Below are 20,131 nucleotides of genomic sequence, written 5' to 3'. Positions count from 1 at the left end.
TGTCAAACAGCCCACAGATGACGAATATTGGCTTGTTTGAATCAATGCGTTGAGTCCATGCTGGGACGGGACACGAGCTATATAGGAGGAAATTCTTTACGCTACTTCTCGGCAGAGTGTGGGGCTCTGGTGCCCCTTAATGGGGGGAAGGGGCAACTGCCGGTGGCTCCTATGCAGGGACGCACTGACCTCCAAGTGTTAGACGAGGCGACTAAGCACTCTGCTTTTCTCCAATCAATCAAATCAAATAAATAATAACAAGCTTGATGACACAAATTTGCTCACCTTGTGGGAGGAAGTAGTATATTTCAATCAACTCCTGAAACTCAACAAGCACTGTCCCCACTCACTTGTGGATTATGTGCCAAAAGTTTGAGTGGGCGAGAGCCACGGCGGATTGCTATCAAATCCACTCTGGCTTCAGCACTTAGCAAAATATAAATTTAATATCCAATATATGAACCAGAAAGCCAATAGAGAGATGTTTCTGTAAATCTGAGCCAAGAAACATGGTATATAATTTAAAAACAAAATCTGTTGAATGATTGGCTACAAGACTGCATACGAAATTAATGCGTAAGAGGGGGAAAACAAGTGGGGGAGATCTTCTGACGTCGGAAGGCGAAGGAGGATTCAAAGAAAGACCCCCCCCCCCCCCTCTCTCTGCGCACATGCACTTATGGATGCTGAACGCCTGCTTGCACTCTTTTTTAGGACACCCCCCCTCCCACTGCAGCTTTGCTTTGATTTTTTTTTTTTTTGGGGGGGGGACAGTCAAATTTACTCCTTTTTCAAGTTCCTACATCTTCACTTCTCACTGTGAGAGAGGGGGGCTCTTGTTGCAATTCAACAGTTACCAAAATAGACACAGCAGCAGCAGCCAACTCCTTTATATAAACCCAACACATTTTTTTTTCCGAATCGGTCTAATATATGACATCGCTGATATACAAAACACCCCTGTAGTGTGAAAAGCCCTTGATGCAGCAATCATCTCCCATTATAGTGGCAAACCTCACAAGGCGCATCTTCATGCGTCTTAATGAAGGTGCTGATTTGCATTCAGTCAGCGGTTGCAATGTGTGTGTGTAAGCCTGCCGCATTTGACTTGAGCTCTTCGCCGGGGACTCACCCTTTACTGACGCGCTCAGAAGCCACATGTAGAGCACAAGCATCACCCTGCTCCACCGACCGGCTCCCCCTTTCAAAATCCAAATCTGGCATTCCGTGGGTCCCGTTGCCCCGTCCCGGCTCAAAGCGGTGTCCATGGCAAAGCTTCCTCCGCCGGGTCTACACTGTATGGATAGTTCTCAGATGGTCAGAAAAGGGTGATTCACTCGGTGTGGGTGCTGAGAAAAATCCCAATGCATGGAGGAGGCTCGGATCTGGCAGCTGGTATGAACCATGTCTTGCAGGCACCGAGTCTGCTTGGTATAAATTTCACACCTGGGGAGAAGAGAGTGTGGGGAAGGGGAGGGGTTGTGTGTGGAAGAGTAGGGGGGGGGGTCTCCAAGCCAAAATGATACGCTGCAAGTGGGAGCTCGTCGACTCCGCACGCGTGTAAAAAAAAAAAAAAATCACGCCAATCGCTCGGCTGCTCCGCGGAGAGGCACGACGCACGTCAAAAGCAAAACGTTCCTCCACCGGCTTGCCGCGCGGCTCCTAAATCTCCATCCAGACAGTCACCAATTGCAGGCATGATAATCCACCTTAAACTAGGTTCACATACAAATGAGCCGATGGGAGCATGTGATCCGGGAAGGGCAGAATAAAACCCGAAAGTTCTCCACCCAGCATCTGTGTGCGGAAATGACGGAATCTTGATGTATGGAGGAAAAATTGGAGTTATTCCCAGGATGGTCAACGTGGCGTCTGACAGCGTTGCCTCAGCTCTGTGTGACGCCAAGATCAGACTGCAGAGCTTCTCTCTCCTCTCGCTCTCTCTCTCTCCCTCTCTCTTCCTCACTTACTGTTGCCCTCTCTCCTCTCAGTGCCAATCCACGTGGACTCCCTATTGTAATATAAAATAGTTTACAAGCAACAGTATAATGGAGGTAAATAATCATTCTATTGGTTATTTGGACCTAAATGAGAAACACACACAAACACAGAATTTGCTGTAAAATATTTCTAGTATTTATCAAATTAGCCCTTTTTTGCTATTCGGATAATAATTCTGTTTCATCAATAATAATTGATTATCGACATCAACGGCTTCAACTATGACCAATGTATCATTCACTCAGCGGAATGGAAGTCATTTTAACATAGACGTGTTCACGCCTAATTGTGAAATTGCTGTTTAATAGTCCGGAACGTCCATTGGTGAAACTGAATGTCATTTGCACCTCTTGCATATGGCTGCTATGATTAGTTTTCCGCAATGCGCCGTGGAGGATAATGAAATGTGCAACGGCCTCTAACCTCAGTGATCATAAACACTCGCACAAGACGGGGATTTCAACTTTGCAACTTCTTGCGTTGCTCACACAAGATGTATTGATGATCGTTACGATCATTGACGATGCATAGGGTAGAGGCGTGAAATGTGGGAAAGTTTTAGAGCAACACTGCCTGTATTGTAAAGTATTTATTTATGGCTAAGATGGTGACAGGAAAATATTAGGGGACATTTTGTACAAAAAAAAAAGGCCCATGGCGGTGGATCGTATTGAACAGAGGAAGGTGAAATTTATTTGTCACTGTATTTTAGTCGCTCGCTATCGGGGACGGGTCCTCTGCCAAAAAAAAAGTACCGATAAGGGTGTTGCTACTTTGGCTAATGCCAAAACGCTCATGAGTGGAGAAATTAAACTTGCGCATGTAAACCGATGTTCCTTCTGACGTCTGTTTGTGGGAATGACTAAGTGGCAGAGACGGACTAAATATCTCCCTCTTGACATTCATCTCTCTTCAGTAGGCTCTGCGCTGTTGCTAGGCTACATAGGTCGGTTTGGTCTCGAGCATGTGGCAAATGACTCCATGTTGATGTTTGCGTATGTTGATCTTGGATATCGATGTTACTGACTTAAACTCGAATTAAACACTGACGTCTTCTCACACTTTCTTACATTGTGATTTTTTTTTTTTAAGAGGTGATGAAAAAATACGTAAACCTGGATCCTCTATCAAACAATAAATTTACCTTGAATATTTTTAACTTAATAGTAACCGATTGCGTCAATCTTACGATAAAAAAAAACCCATCGAGATCGGTTTTGAGTTTGTACGATTAATAGTTGGATCAATAGTTTCGAGCAGAAATATATGAATCTAGGCACAAGCCTTCAAATGCCTAAGGCCTGTTCAAATGTCACATTAATATTTCAATAGAGAAAAAAAAAATAGCAGCTGCTAGATTTTTTGATACAAGCTGAGAGAATTTTACTGCACAAATTAACATAATCTGTTTGAGGGAATTAGTTGTCATGCATTGCCACTGAGCAACCTGCCAAGAGTTAAAGATGTTTTGGCTGGGTTTGAGTTTTTGGGCTCATATCTAAAATGCTTCCATAATAGAAACGGTTGAGATAGTAGCAAGTGATGACGTAAGTACAACACACCACCCCGCACTAGGGGTGACAGGATGACAATTGGCGTTAGGATACTTTTTCATGATAGTGCAGCGTAGGTGTTTTGCGGAAGCAATTTTCGCAAATGGATTTTACCGACTGCATTTTTTTTCTTTCTTGAGGGAGATTTTTCTCTTCATTTATTCATCGGGGTTGCTTCTGTCCAAGCTCTTGTGCAATTTACCAAAGAAATACCTTCAAACTACACCTCATCGACACTCGCTTGTCTTTTAAACTAGCTAAGCATTGATTTCCACAGTTTTGTTCCGCGGGCAAATTACTTACTTGTACTTTTTTGTCTCCTCCTTCTGGCTCTTTTCAATGTTCAATCACTTGTACACTTTTAATCCTTTATTTAATCTCTTCTTGCCCTCACTTACAAATTAGAACCCGGCCCGTCAAACACACTTAATTCCAAGATTTAGCATATGATGTCTATTTGTGAAAGAGAGTACCGTAAATTTCGGACTATAAGCTGTGACTTTTTTCTCAAATTTTGAACCCTGCATCTTATAGTCCGGTGCGGTTTACATAGGTAAAAGGTATTTTGGACAAAAAATGTAATCTAAAATAATTCAATGTTGATATCTTGTCTACAGAAGTTGAAATACAAAGTGACAGTAATTTCTAATAAAAAAATATATTAACTATTGAATTATATTATATATTAAATATATTATTTTATTTTGTATTTTTTAAACATGGCTTTGTGAGACAATCTTGTAATCCTTTCAATCCATGATCATAAATTCACATTCACATTAATTTTACAGCCTCTTCCAATGTGTGACTTTCACTTTTGTGAGTGTGCAGATGGGACTCAATCTTCCACTGGTTCTTATTTTTACTCCAATAACTCGCAATATGCACCTAAGTGCTATTTGTCTATAATACAATTTATTATATGAGATTCAACTATTTCTGGAAGAAAAGGGAAAAAAAAGTCATGCTAAATGTAAGTCTCACATGTGCTGCACAAATGTTATTTGTCCTTGTGTCACTCTTGATGGATTCCCCTCATAAGACAAGGACGATCGGGGATCATTCTTCACTTCTCCTCCCACTCAGTCGGTTTGGTCTCCATCATTGTATTCCCTTAACGCCACACATGTTGGTTTTTTCCACATTCTTCTTCCTGCATGAGAAATGGAGATGGGAAATCATGGAGTGAGCAAGGAGTAGTTCAAAATCTTGTATGATACATTCATCACAAAATAATATTTTCCCCTTCATAATTATTAGTCAGTAAACTGCAACTATAGGTGTTGAATTAAATTATATTAAATTAAATTAAATTAAAAAGACATGCTCCTGAATTCAGTTATGATTCTAAAAAATACACATTTAAGCAAAATGACGCATTAAAGTGTGAAGAAGAGGCTATGTTGTTATATTTTTAATCTATGGAGCAAAATTAAACTTATTTCACCTGTGTTGAAGGATTTGAAGACATTGAGTTTCCCCATTCCGGGACTCGGGACCGATAAGTCAAATTTCAGCTTTGTCCTGGTTGGGTTGAAGAAAGTTCTCTGCCATCCAGAGTTGAGGAAAAGATGATTCGTAATATGCATCGCCATTGGTCTTGATGCTTATCCAAAGTCTTTTCTATCCTCCCCAAACATTTGAAGAAAAGGCCTCTTCACCTCCATTGTGCCGGTGTAATTTAATCCTCTCCCACAAGTAAAAAGGATTTGACAAAGTTTTCTCAAAAAGAGCACCACTTCAAGGTTTCACATCAAGATACAAAATAAGAGCAAGACATCAAATACAGCGCAAGACCTTAATTTGTTATTTTTGAAGCATCCCTTAAAGTGAAAGTACTTAATCATTTTATGAAAAAATAATCGCCGAATGCAGACGTGACTCTCTTATGATGATTCTGACTCATAGTGCTTACGGACATGTGAAAAGGGGCAATTTTAGTAAAAGTATGACTTTTCAAACCAAAGCATTAAATTGTACAAAATGTATTGTACTGCAATTTCCAGATTATAAAAAGCTCCTTAATCACCCTTGAAAAACATTTTTTGTCTGTGTGTCTAATTTGGTCCCCCAATTTGCTGGGGGGTGCCAATTCATGACTTACTCATTGACTGAATTTCTTATAGCCATTGATGCACAGAAATAATAATAATAATAATAACAGATTTTATACAATCATTAGATCCTTGGGTGATTACAATATGCAAATAGCAAATAACATTTCTTTATCATATACGCATATTAATGACTGTTCTGGACCAATGCTAGCGGACTAAAACGACTCATAAATGAACATACGCACCATTACTGCATCGCTGCGGAATACGAGTACAGAACTTGTACTTACTTTTCATCATTGACTCGGAACTGAGGAGAATATCAATGAGCATAATAATAAGGAATAATATAGCAACTAGGCAGTTTCTCCTTAGAACCGTGGTGCCACGGGTATCAGGGCCGGAGATGAATCAAAAACGTCCGCCAGGGTGAATGTTTGGTTCAGATTGCACCGTGCCGATTTGTGTTTGGCTGAATATTGCAACATTGTGTGGTTCAGCAGTGCCACTTTGGGAACACAACATGGGTTAAAAAGGTGGAGGTGTTTTTAAAAACCATCTGACCTTCTTTTCAACTCTTTCACGCAGTGCCCTTGCATTGGCCTTTTGGTCACAGTGCTTATCTCAAATGAGAGCTGCTAAATAAAAAGCGCTAACGATGATGCAATAAACAATTTACAACAGCATACACACAAAAAACAAAATTGTTTTTAACTCATATTGAGTAAGTGCAAACAGGCTAGTCCTATTTTTCACCATCTATAAAAGTGACACTGTAAAAGAATAATATTTTTCCACATGTATTATGTTTTATTTGAATGTCAGTGATGCAGCATGCAGTGTTGTGTTGCCATGCACACACACATGGATATTTATGAGCTTTTTCTTACTCTGTCATCCACGCACAAACACACACCGCAGGCAGGGAGGGACTCACAAGAGTGTACACATTGAGCTAATCACTCCCACAGACATGTGCACAAGTGGCTGCAGGATAACACTACAAAGCGAATTGGCATCGGTGAGGATAATCAATCAATAATCCGCCATCCTTTCATTTCTCGCACTTCTCTGCCTGCCTTTACCCTCAAGTGTTTTCAAATTTTTTGACAGTGTGACATCAAATGAATACATGAATGTCAATGAGGCACATCTCAGTTCCGTTAATGTCACACAGATCACAAAATATATGCAGAAAAAATATCAGAGCTAGCACGAAATGATTTCCCCACTCAGAAGTTTGCGTGTTTCCAGACCGGATTGAGTCTTTCGCGTGAATTTGAAGGTTAACATGTCGGCCAATGCCTCATCACTGCAATATTTTCGACTTATCAAAAGGTCACTTGAAAAGATGTTCCCGTTTAGTTGCCTAGAGGGGAGGGCTGACTGCGCGAGCAGCGGGAAGCTCACCTTACCGGTCCTGCGGCAGTTTATCCGGGTGGCTCCAACCTCCAGGAAGCAACGACAAGACAAGTTCATTCATCCAGCTCTGTGGGAGAAGCAGAGTTGAAATCAGACAGTGAAGAGTCACCCTAGTAAAACATTGAATAGTACTCGGGAAGGAAACCCGTCCCGGAACACGGCCTCGCCCTAGGATAGACCTGCTACATCAAATTACGCTCCTTCCCTGCACATAGCGTAAAAAACAATGTTACATTCTAATTCTAAATATTTTCCAAATGTGGTTTTAGCCTTAAAATTACACAGAATTATTTCAAAATTCCCCAACATCTAATAAAAAAAATGAAAGTAATAAAGAAATAAAAATTAATAATAAACATAAACAAATAAATAAATAATAAAAGTCATGAAAAATGCACCTGTGAAAAAAAATGTTAAATTTTAATTTTAAATATTTTCCAAATATGGTTTTAGTCCTGAAAATTACACAGAATTATTGCAAAATGGTCTCAGTACATTCACCAACATCTAATAAAAATAATGAAAGTAAATGAAAATGAAATAAAAAAATAAGTCATAAAAAAATGCACCTGTGAAAACAATGTTAAATTCTAATTTTAAATATTTTCAAAATGTGGTTTTAGCCCTGAAAATTACACAGAATTCTTGCAAAATGGTCTCAGTACATTCACCAACATCTGATAAAAATAATGAAAATAATAAAAGTATTTAAAAAATTAATATAAACAAACAAATTAATAAAAGTCATAAAAAAATGCACAAGTGATGGCATCTCACTGTGCTGCAGTGGCAATGGAATAGTGATTATTCAACAGTGCAGTGTCATTTTTTTTTTTTGCCAACGGACCTCTCTCATACATTATGCATCCAAATCATTGCATTTTTTCCCTTCCTTCTCCATTCTGGGCTACAATGCATATTTCATCAAGCCAGTGAAATATTGAGCAATCTTATGATTTGATATTCTCTTCCAAAGAGGATTTCAGTTCATATATTTTTCTTGGCATCATTTTGCCTCTTTTCCTGAAGGACCAAACTTTTGGGTATGTCTCTTTTTGCTTGTTTGTTTACCGCATTTGGGTTTGATTAGTTAATGCTGGCATAATGATCAATGAGGTGGAGCCATCAACGCCACAGATTACCCAGGCTCGGAGGTCATTGATCCAATAGAGGCCTAGATTCACGCTGGGTTGAACATTAAACCTAATTTGAGTGAAATTAGAAAACTCAAACTGCCTTTTCTTCATCTTATTTATGTGGAGGATGGGACATTGGGTCAGAATTGAAGATAAAGTGGATCTCATTAGCTTGCCTCATTCTATATAAAAACAAAAAAAAAAAAGATGGTGACTTGCAATAAACTGTGAAAGGATTCGCTTTATGTTGGTAGTTTCGAAAAATAGAAACTATTTGAAAAATAAAATGCTTAAGGGGTTTGGTGTTGAATGACAGGAGCTGCAAGTCTTGTTTGCACCAAAGTGAATCAAAGACAAAAGTAAACATTATAACTTCAAGAGAATGTCAAATAGTTCGTTACTTTAAGCAACAGGGCTGGCGAGAACAGAAAATATAATAATAATATATGCCGTATTTCCGCACTATAATGCGCACCTAAAAACCTCCAATTTTCTCAAAAGCCAACAGTGCGCCTTATAATCAGGTGTGCCTTATATATGGACCAATATTGAGCCACTACAGCACACGTGTCCAAAGTCCGGCAAGCGGGCCAACCGTATAATTCTTATATATGAACAAAGTTTTAAAATGGCCCATTCATTGAAGGTGCGCCTTATATTCCGGTGTTTCTTAGTGCGGAAAATACGGTAATAAAAAATATCATTAACTCATGTTGCTGCCAAATAGTACATTTAAAATCCAATTCATCTTTTGTGTATGACTTTAAATTCTCATGAGAAAGCGCTGTTTCAATTCAATTAACTCACAAAGTGAAAAGGGGAACGTCAGATTTCATTTAATAGAGGCCCGTGATGGTTGTGATCACACGGGATCGGTCGCTTCACGCTCAATTAACAGATGTCAACGTACTTACGTCGGAGACAACCGTGTACGATATTCAACCTGATTTTTTTACTCATTTGGGGTCATGCCTTCATGATGTCGCAAACTAACCAGGACTCAAAACAATGGCACGTTTTTAGCGAGGCTGAAAGGTTTTTTTGAAGAGCGCAGTCACTTAATGGCATAATGCCCCGTAATTAGCGCCATTTGCAAAGGCACTCTTATGTATCGAGCTCAGAGTCAATTTTTCACTCCATTGTAGCGATTACATGTTGACAAATACTCACGTGTTAGCAGTTAATTATCTAAACGATGCATAAAGCAAATATCTAATTAGTCAAAGTACTTGAGACAAATTGAGGGATTTACATCATGGAGATATTTTATTTTGTTCCGTAAAAGTAGACGGGCGCAACATTTTTCCGATATTTTTATTGTGACGACATTTCGACGTGACGAATAAAATCTGTTGTAGCATTTATCTGTTATTCCATTTTTTGTGGCGTGGCTATCATTTTCAAATATGGCCGCTCGTAAAGGAAGCATAGTATCCTCTATAAAAATTTAAAGTGTAGATATGGCGTGAGTCAGCATAAATAATGCCGTTCACAGGTTTTAAAACTTTGCAGACACCCTGCGAGATTAGTTTCTTGTTGTGGGTGTCGAGGTGCCTTGTACTGTATTATATTCGAAATAAACTTGGCATTTAATTATGTTCATCGTTGACATTTTGAAGCACAAAGGGACTGTCACACTGGCCTAATCTACATTTCTCTCCTGCAAAACAATTTATATATGTAAAAAAAAAATACTTTGGCGTTTGAATGGCAGCTTACATGCTAATAGCTTAAACAGAAAACTTGGTTTCTAATTCCTGCCCTTTAAGCAAATCATTGGAATCAATTCAAATCTGTCATGCCTGCCCTTTCAATAAAAGCAAGATATATTCAATTGCAAATTACAATATGCTTGAAGCGCTAATTAGTTACACTTGAAATGTGAGTAAAGGGCCTGTACATCTATTTATAGTACTACTGGTGCCTAAGTCAGCGCTATCAAATTTGCATTTTTGACTAGTCGTTAGAGTTAATGATATGGAATTATTATAATTATATATCATTAGGAAAGTAATTACCATCCATGAATGTCATAAGTATAATATTGTACAAAATTTGACTATTTTTCAAATAATGGCTTCCATAAGTGCCTGTTTTTTTTTTGACTGCAGTCTCCTGCATCGTAGATATTTTATCACCTTACGAAAGTAAAAATCAAATAAATTCTTCCCATTTGCACAAACTGAGTAGTCTCATTGGGAGTGAGCAAAGTGCTCCTTTGCTTCCTCTCAAACTAAAAAAAACTTCTTGGGTACATTGACCTTAGGCACAATACGATAAAGTGACATTTGCAGTCGTGCTTAAGCTAGTTGTAGAGCGAAAGAAAAAAGAAAAACATCATTATTAATTAAAGGGTAAATAAGTTGGGGAAGAAATGTTTGAATTTCCTCAGGCTTTACACACTGACAAGCAACGTTGGGGGTTTGAAGATTTGGATTTCTAGTGCTATCTGAAATAAATCAGTAATTTAAAATTGTCTTTAATATAAACAGAATTGTAGATGGCCGACTCCAAACAAAATATTTAAAGTGGTTGCTGCTTCTCAATAGCGTCTGAAAATGATACAGTAAGTCAACAAGAGTATAAAATAAAATAAAATAAAATAAAATTAAATTAAATTAAATTAAAAATACTGCTCGGTGAGGAGTGCGAAGGTAAAGGGCCAAGACGAATCGGGACTCTCAGAGTGAGAATAGAAGAAGATTAAGAAGGCCAGGATGAACATTGATGTAAAGGAGATCACCCTCCAGGGATAAACCCTTTGGTGGTCGTATAAATAGTCATTAACATTCCCATTCCCTGAAGATGGTGCAACCTCACTGTGTACCTAATGAGGTGTCCGCTGAGGTGTATCAGGAAGGAAAGTGCAAATGCTTTTCCATGGTTGCAGTGTAACACCCACACAAAAATGCTCAATATGCAAAACTGTACGCTACTGTACATGCAGAGTGTAAACACAAAGACGCAGATAGAACCGAGACTCTACTGGGGAGATGAATCAACGAGAATAAAATGAGGGGGTTGAAAGCCTGTGCTACAAAGTGGATGGAAGCTGAGGGAAAAGCAGCGGCAAGAATCGTCTTCTCTGTAGATGTTCAGCTGTTATAACCCTGAAGCCAATTAATACAGAGCGAGATATATTTAATGACAATGGGTGGGATGTTTCCCTCCATAAACACTTCGGTGGATTGAGTGGCAAACAGTACAGTATGTAGATGGAAGCACTTAGCATACATGACTCATTTACCCGTAGCGCAATATTTATTTGGCAATTGTCCAGTAAAAAACAGTATGCTGAGGTTTGCCATTTGAATAAAAATCACATTTTCAAGTCTATCATTCGTTCATAAGAACACACATGAAATGAAATTCACGCCTCATCTGCTGATCTCTCAACCTCACCATGTCCGCCATAGAAGCCTTGAGGAGCACAGCTCGAGTGTTTAGTGTGCCGCTCACATTCACGACGGCTGAGAGAGTGACCAAAGAGGGCCACCACCCCCCGGAGGGGCACTATGCACCTCTTAAGTGGATCACTCTGCGTTGTCACAACGTTTTCATGAAGCTCAGTGGGATGGGGCTCCGCAGTCCTTTCATCACCAGCAGACCTAAATGATCTTTGTCAGCTCGCTAATGCAACGCTGGTGGCTCTGCGACTTCCATCCAACGCACGTCTGCTAAGCTCGGAGACGAAACGGTCATCGCCGTGCATTACATCGTTAACATCTCGTCTCCATCTGCTTTTGTTTGTGCAACTCTGGTCAAGGGCAAAGTTTGGCGCAGCGGGTCAGCCGCATTAATTGGTCACCGGTTAAATTTTCCCCGTGTTCCTTTGCTGTGCAGATCATGGATATTATACTAATGAGGGGAAAGGTAAAAAAAAAAAAGGCGTAGGATGGAGGCAATGAAATCAGGTGAGAAAAATAGAGGCGACATGGCAACGGGGAGATTAAAGTGAGGGCGTAGGGGGTTGATGGTGCATCAGAGAGAGAAAAGAAAAATGGCGTGCCAATAGAGCTTGACTGGCTGCAGAGAGCAACAATGTAGACATCCCACTAATAAACATTAGTAGGGATAAAAAGATCACAGGAAATTAGTGACGCAAATTAAAAAAAAAAAATTCTCCTGCGTGTAATTTCCGAAACACGTCCACCTACCGTTAGCAAGTGGCTATTCGCACATTATGTAAATGAAATGTTTGTGCGGCGAGATTGTAAAAGGATTGCAAATACGATGCCACTCAAATAAATCCCTGCAAGGAAAGGGTGACGATGTTGCTTCGCGATAACCAGCCGTGGTGACATTCAGTGTGTCACTTTGACTTAAGAAAAGTGCACTTCTTGGCCCGCTGCACATACACGCAGCTGTTGGGTATAATTTTAGCTTAGCGCACAACAGACGCGCGAGCCTTACACGCTAACGACTGCTTTAATGTGTCCTGACACAAACAAGCAGTTTTGACATAATGCTTTATCCTTCATAGTGTGCACCAAGTTTGTTCCCACACTTCAATCAAAGCGTCACAAAGGAGACATTTAATTGACTATTATTAAATACCACCTAAATATGCTCGGTACATTGTTGAGGTTGCCCTCATTCAAACCAATGGGCGTAGTCAAACTACCGTATTTTCCGCACTATAAGGCGCACCTAAACACCTCCAATTTTCTCAAAAGCCGACAGTGTGTCTTATAATCAGGTGCGCCTTATATATGGACCAATATTGACCCACTACATCAGGCGTGTCCAAAGTCCGCCCCGCGGGCCAAATATATATATCTTATATATATGGACAAAGTTTTAAAATAGGCCATTCATTGAAAGTGCGCCTTATAATCCGGTGCGCCTTATATATGGACAAAGTTTTAAAATGGGTCATCCATTGAAGGTGTGTCTTATAATCCGATAGCGCGGAAAATACGGTAATTAAATGTCTGAGGAAAATGACTGAATGAATTAAAAGATTTTATAACCAATGGAATAGACGTTATATAATTCTTGAACTGTGACATGGTTGAACCGCCTATCATAAAAGACATGACAGGGGTGTGTAGACTTTTGACATCCACTGTATCCAACGTCACGCCATTGCTGTTTTCTACCAATATGCAGGAAATAAAAGATAAAAAAGAAGTGGCGGTGGGCATGAAATTCAACAGCGATTTCAATCGTTGCGCAAAGCTCCCTGAGAGGACGAGACCTCTCCTTGACCTCGCCGTTCGCCTCGGAGTTGACTTGATTAACTGGAGCACAATAGAGGCCGGCGTTATCGCCATCGCACAGCCTCCTTAGCGCCCATGGGCCATGCCAGGCGTTGCTACCTCACATGCAGAATCTTTTCTGTTACTTACAGACGTGACCTCTCGTATAACGTCAGATCGCACACAATGAACTCGACGCTCGCTCACGTCGTAGCGCCTCAAGGTTCATTAGTGACACTAAAGTTACTTCAATATGTGGATGCACTTTCAGACCATCACGGCCACACAAGTCCATACACGCTTTAATGATTCTATATGTACAGAACAACATCTATTCTGCATGTATAGAACTTTGATTTGCGTCAAGATGTTTTTTTTTTTTTCGCTTTCATCATGGCGAACCGTAAGCTCGCCGCATGACTCCAAACTTACACTGGACCTCGTCATATAAAAAAAAAATGATGTCGGGATCAACAATTCTGCTCCTTATTACTTCAAGGTCGATTAAATGCAAAGCTTTGAAGTTTAGCAACAGCATCAAAAGATGTTTTTTTTTTCCTCTTCTATCTCTCACCTCAGGATTTCAAAGCTTCACTGATGAGTAATGGAACAAAAAGGGAGGTTGTGCAAATGAGCCAAGACTGTATGCTTACATGATTTTGATGCAGTGGCTGCTATATCAAAATATTTTTATGTTAGAACACGCCCGTGCTATTACCACCCTGTCAAACAAAGTAGCAAGAACATATTTTGCGTTGTTTGGTAACAACAATAATTTACATACATGAATGAATCCACAATTTGTTTCAGTGCACGCCTGACAAGAATGTTATATTGCAAGTTCGTCGAAGTACAGTGACAGTTGCCATGTCAACTGAAGGAGGTGTATAAACCTCCTCTGCGGAGCTTTGAGGTTGACATCTTGGGAAATTAGACAAATCACACACCATCTGACAACAGAGATCCTTACAGGTGCAGTTTCGAGTCCCCTGTGCGGAGAGTGCCCCAAAATAATTGTAGTGCTCTGACATCTATAAGCTTTTTCTCAAGTCTTGATTGCACTGTAGTTCTTTGAGATTTGGTGTCAAATGTAAAGTGTGTTATAAATAAAATGTATTATTATTATTTTAGCATTATTATTATTTTTATTTTATTTTTTATTAATTATTTTTTATTAGTAGTAGTAGTAGTAGTAGTTGTAGTAGTAGTAGTATTGTGGCAGTTCATTTTCATTTTGTAATTCAAGTCAAAAGACAAAAAAAAATAATTAATGAAGGTAGAATCAAACTGTAAAAGAAAATATGAGCCTAAATTGGAACTTTTGGGGTGATAAATAGCGAATGCGATTGTGGTTGTTCTGCACAGTAAAGACATCAAGACGTGAAAGCCGGCTGACTTCCATAAACCAAGTTCGTTTAAAATTTGGATGTGCAGGCCGTGTAATGAAATGAAAAATGATAAGTGAAACTTTGAAAGAGGTTTTTTGTTCAAGGGTACCAATTGCGATTCCAGTCACATTGTGTCGCAAATCTTCGCTGGGGTTAGCCAAATACTACAGAGCCAGGCAGGCGCCTTTCCAAAATCCATTAAAAATGAAATATCAGTGACACCTCTGTTTAGGTGCGGGGGATATTGGCAATTCATTAAAGGCAGTTGTAGATTTTCTTTTTAGAGCTCTGCTAGTTGTGGGAACAATGCTGAGATATGGTCAGATGGAAAATCCGAGGTCAGTGTTGTCTGACCACACACGTACAGATTTGTGAGTTATTAAAAGCTGCCAATACTGCCAGTTATTTGGCAAAAAATGTTAGTAGAGCACAAACTCAAGACATATTCGTGCCGTCTATCCCCGACACACTTTTACATAATCAATAGCGCATATCTACACATTTGCATGTCGGCTGGCAGGCACGTTGACCTTCTCTATCCGAATTCAAGACACGGTACAAGTGATTTTTCCAGATACAGCAGCATGGCTGTCAGGAAGAGTCATGGAGGTCACCAATTCCCATGCATTATTAAACAGAAAAGTGCGGCGAGCAGGTCAGAACCCGATGGATGGAAGAAGACCTGCTGCTCTTTCCTCATCTGCTTTGGAACCTGCAGTCAGTGATTGTTGTTTTCAAATTGGCACTTATTTGTTTTGCTGTGGAAGGCGGGGCAAGAGAGAAAATCCCGGCCCATAAAGGTTTAACCTTTGACCTCAAGAAGAAACAATGGATCACAATTCAAATGAATTTTTAACCTAAATGTGTTTGGGGGTCACATGGGCTAAGATGGACGAAACCTCGATAGATGAAGAGTGTCAGAAAGGAAAATATGCTGTTGGAAAGGTAAGGGGACAAAAAAAAAGTCCAGGCTGAAGCAACGTGCAGTAAAAGAGAGAAAAAAAAGTCATCTGGTGGAGGGAGTGGCGGAGTACCGCAGGGATTGTTAGTTTTAATTGGGCCTCTGGCTTCGGGACAAGCAGTGACAACATCAAAAGGCCAGATATACATCAAGCAGCGCTGGGAAATGTCGAAACATGCGGGGAAGGGCCGCGGGGCAGAGAGGCGGAGAGAAAAAGGGCATTGTTAGATTGTTAGCAGACACATTTTCCGAGATGTTTTCATAGAATTGATGAGAAACAGCGAGAAACAGAGAAGATGTGGGTGGGAAGAATTAATTTCAAGGATGAAATGTTATCCCTGTGTTTGGTTACGCAACAAACTATGACCAAAAACAATGATAAAAGGACTTAGCCTGCTGTATTTTACTTTTACTTTCTTCGCATAAAAAGTTTTTTTCCTCTTTTAAGTTGGGTTGAATGTTGTGTAACTTTACCACCATTCTTTAATTGGAACAATCGACTTTACTAATTTATTTCAAAATTTTCAGATCCAAACAAGAACTAATTTTGGTGTGGGGAATATGTAATGTCATTTTTATTATTTTTTTATTTTATTTATATTTACTTATTTATTATGTTTAAAATTGACCGTGTGCTTTTGTTCATTCAGACAGAATCCGGTCTGCTTTATAATAAAAAAATAAAAATAAATATGGTATGTCATCATTTAATATTCAATACAAAATGCATGTTTGCCAAAATATAAAAAAGAAAAAAAACGACAGTGTAATTTGTAGATTTGATCATGCATCACAACACACATCCGATTAAAAACTCCTCCGACCTCTAAGACTATTCTCGCTCTCTCGTTCCATCTTCTATCTGTTTTTTTGGAGACCCCAGGCTAGCCCAGAGATTATAGCATTCATCTCCTCTCGGAAACACTCCTCAGTCCCGGAGGAGGGGCTAGAGGGCATTGCTGTGGAGAAGGACATCTCCAAGTCCGACTGCTGTCACACTGACGTGCCCCTGATAGGCAGAAGAAAATGTCTGCTAAAGTTTACATTCCCCAGAGTATTCAAAAAAAAAAAAGTCTGGCTTTCAGTGGAACAGATAAATTGTGGGTTTCTACTTTAGTTTTATCTATACAGAACAAGCAGCTTCTATTTCAAGGGGAAGCAGGTTGACATAATTTGTGACCAACACGTCCCTGATTTCCTTATAAAAGAGTGAGTTGTAAAAAGAACAATATCATAAAACGTGTCTGACTTGTAAAAAAGGATGCTTAATATGCTTTATTGGGCTTAATATTGTTAGATTAATGTACATTTGGGTTTGGGGATTTTAATCAGAGTTACAACTTTTTTTGTTGTCGTTTTTTTAACGACAGGCTGGCTCTAAAATCAAGCCCTTTAAAGTTGTACTTTAGTTTTATCACTTGATAGTTTTGATATAAATCTAGTTGCTTAATGTCCTTTAATTGCATGTGGATATAATTCCTTGGAATTTAAAAAATATATTTTGTCTATTTTTTTTTTTTTCCCCACAGCTAAAAAATAGAACCTGTTAACAATAATTTTGGAAAAGTGAGCGAGTCTCCTCCATCTATAAAAAAGTCAGCTGGCTGCCGGTCGCCACTGTGCAGCAAGCTCCTGCTGCTTTGTGCGTGTATGCTTTAGAAATCACTTTTGGTCATCTGGCAACAAAAGAATGGGTATATTTAACAAACATGAGCTGCTCAGGCAACACAAAGAGATTGCTCAACAAAAGACAAGAAGACAAACATCATTTTTGAACAAAAGCAGCATACGGCGCCACTTCAAATACGCCTTGAAATGAAGTCGGAGAACTATTTACTTGCAGAAATTGTTCAAGGTAAATAAATGTGTTTTTTTTCTGGGGGATGGATGGAAAAGTTGATTAAAATTAAAAATTTAGGGTGAAATTCTGTGACTGGCGTTGGAGTCCATCTGTTTGTGCTTTTAGACGAGAAGGAGCACTCAGAGAAAAAGTGGACCGCTTTGTCCGCCACATGCTTGTCAAGTGTGAGCAAAAAGGTACGCAGCTACTCTGTTTTTATATTTTATTTTACAAAAGTGGTTGATTTAATTGAAACTTGTGTCTGTCTGTTATTTAAAAAAAAAAAAAACGATTATCCCAATTCTAGCTTTTATGATAGCAACATCACTGCTACAAAAAAAATGCTAATTTTAAGGCGACAAATATCAATACAATTTGGACAATTTGAAAATTGGTAAACTCTCCAATATCATCTTTCAGGTTGCGCTTATAATTATTTATTTTTTCCCACAGATCCACCCAAGTCATCTTCCCAGTTCTATATCAGCCACCATTATTCATTTGTCCTTTGGAAGGTCAATTGATCTGGTTTGAGACTCTGGGAAATGTTTCAACTGATTGCTTGTGACACATTCGTTCTCACACACACACGCGTGCCTGTGCACGCACACGCGCCCACGGTCACAAACCCTTCACTTTATCAAGCCCGGAAGATAAACAACTTTGGATAGGCTGAGAGACAAGGTGGGGATGTTAAATGTGAGGCCCTTCACACATGGCCTGTTAAGTGATGCTGAATAAGGGCATCTGTCCTTCTCGGGAAGCTCCTGTGGCGTGCCAAACGTGCACGTGCGTACGTGCTTGTTTGCCCTTTACAAAATAAAAAAAAACTCGCTGTGTCTGCAGTTTTTTTCTTTGTGACACACTGCGCCAATTAATCAACAGTTTTGCTGCACTATTCATCACATTGTGTTGGGTCGCACTTGAAACAATAGTGGACATATAATGATGAGCTTCTTATAGGTCACCAAAATATGTGAAGACACCAAAAAGCATCACTTGTAAAATCAAGGTACCGTATTTTCCAGACTATAAGGCGCACCGGACTATAAGGAGCACTTTCAGTGAATGGCTCATTTTAAAACTTTGTCCTTATATAAGGCTCACCGGACCATAAGGCGCACCATGAATGCATCACGTCAGATTTTTAATCCAAATCAAATCATTCTCCATTTTATCTTTATTTCAACTTCAGATGCAACAAATTACTTTATAATCACAAAATAATGATCCATAGTCTTTTTGATTCATGATTCATAGTCTTCAGCGGGCCACTTATGATTGATTTCATGACACAATTCTTCGGGCCAGTTTAAATTTAGGAATTTGGTCCATATATAAGGCGCACCGGACTATAAGGCGGCTTTTGAGAAAATTGTAGGTTTTTCGGTGTGCCTTATAGTCCCGAAAATATGGTATATTATTTTGCATGGATGAGGAGTTATTATTTTTTCGTTTCATATAGAGAGCACCGCCGCATACCGCCCACCACCTGACTTATTCTCCCCTGGCTTGTCCTCATATCACTTCTGTGCCTCCTCCGAAAGCAACAATGGCTGCACAAAGCCTCGTCATGCAGAAAGTCACCCTGCCAGCTTTCACTCATCTCAAGATAGTAACACGCAGGTTCGGTACACTGCGGTTTTCTCAGCTTTTAATGGGATTTAATGTTAAGACACTGAGCAATAATTTGAGAAGAGCAAAAAAAAAAAAAGTGAAATATCAGGAGAGCTTTGTGACATATAGTTATTTTTTAAATATCTGTTCTTGATCTAAAGGCCTCGGTAGAAGAGGGAAGGTAAAACTGTAATAACTAAAATGGCACTCGGTGGACCTTCATCATGGGAGCAACTTCAATTATGATTATTATTTTATATCTTCTTCTAAACTCATGTCCTCATTTTGCCTTTTGTCATTTATATCCATGCATTATTCACTGATAAATTGGGGAAAAAAATGCTAGTTGTCATAAAAATATGCGTCCAAATGGAATCTTGAAGCCTTTATCTCCATTTTTTAATGTTCCTCCATTCGAGTGAGGTTCACAAAGCTGCACGGCACTGCTGCAAAGGTCCTGAGCAGAGTTGGCACCGGTGTCAAAATATTTTGTGGGGAGGAAAAAAAAAAGCACTTGTCAGAATAGATCTGACATCTCACTGTGATAGTTTGCACAAGTCTAAAAATAAAAATCCCCTTTTTTTTTTTTTTTTTTTATAAATCAGATGTCAAGGTGTGAAAGCCACTACACCAATTCCAAAAATGGGATCAGGATTCACCCACAGTCCTATTTTGAAAAGGAACAAACAGGATCCAATTCCAAAAATAGAATCCAGATTCACACACAGTCCTATTTTGACCAGGAACAAACTGGATTCATCATTTTAACCCAAATTGAGACGGCTCACTGAACTCCGACAAGTCGGGAATCAATTTGCATAATTTTGGTTTTTAAAACATTTTTCATGTTTCAAAGTAGGACTGTTCATTTATTTTTTGTTATTTGTATTCATCACAAGAAAAAAAAAATAATGGACAGATTGACTCATCACAAATTTGAACCAATTCGTGCTTC

At 39.2% G+C, this 20,131-nt stretch overlaps 1 protein-coding gene and 2 long non-coding RNA genes across 13 annotated transcripts in view; 1 reads left to right on the top strand and 2 right to left on the bottom strand.

Moving 5' to 3' along the window:
• csmd2 (CUB and Sushi multiple domains 2) overlaps positions 1–1,944 on the bottom strand; it is a 126,895-nt gene extending 124,951 nt beyond the window's left edge. For 3 of the 4 annotated variants that reach the window (XM_088364401.1, XM_088364402.1, XM_088364403.1), the window contains exon 1: positions 1,133–1,944. In XM_088364401.1, coding sequence (XP_088220527.1) covers positions 1,133–1,268 — 136 coding nt within the window. In that variant the 5' untranslated portion in view covers positions 1,269–1,944. The remainder of the gene's footprint in view (positions 1–1,132) is intronic. The other variant, XM_088364400.1, reaches the window with a different exon arrangement.
• Positions 1,945–4,335: 2,391 nt separating this feature from the next.
• The window catches only part of LOC148380051 (uncharacterized), a 67,509-nt gene continuing 51,713 nt past the window's right edge, over positions 4,336–20,131 (bottom strand). For 5 of the 8 annotated variants that reach the window (XR_015854791.1, XR_015854790.1, XR_015854789.1 and 2 more), the window contains one exon: positions 5,135–7,100. This is a non-coding gene — a long non-coding RNA (uncharacterized LOC148380051). Of the gene's footprint in view, positions 4,708–5,001; positions 5,102–5,134; positions 7,101–20,131 lie in introns of those variants that run through there. The other 3 variants (XR_015854792.1, XR_015854793.1, XR_015854788.1) reach the window with 1 other exon arrangement.
• On the top strand, positions 17,350–18,327 carry LOC148380055 (uncharacterized). Its single transcript, XR_015854798.1, has 3 exons — positions 17,350–17,574; positions 17,686–17,756; positions 18,013–18,327. It is a non-coding gene; the product is annotated as an uncharacterized LOC148380055 (long non-coding RNA).

This window comes from Syngnathus floridae, chromosome 21 (genome assembly GCF_059516105.1).
Source record: "Syngnathus floridae isolate MCC-2025c chromosome 21, RoL_Sflo_1.0, whole genome shotgun sequence".
Taxonomy (NCBI): domain Eukaryota; kingdom Metazoa; phylum Chordata; class Actinopteri; order Syngnathiformes; family Syngnathidae; genus Syngnathus; species Syngnathus floridae.
This window is presented reverse-complemented; position numbering and strand designations above follow the sequence as displayed.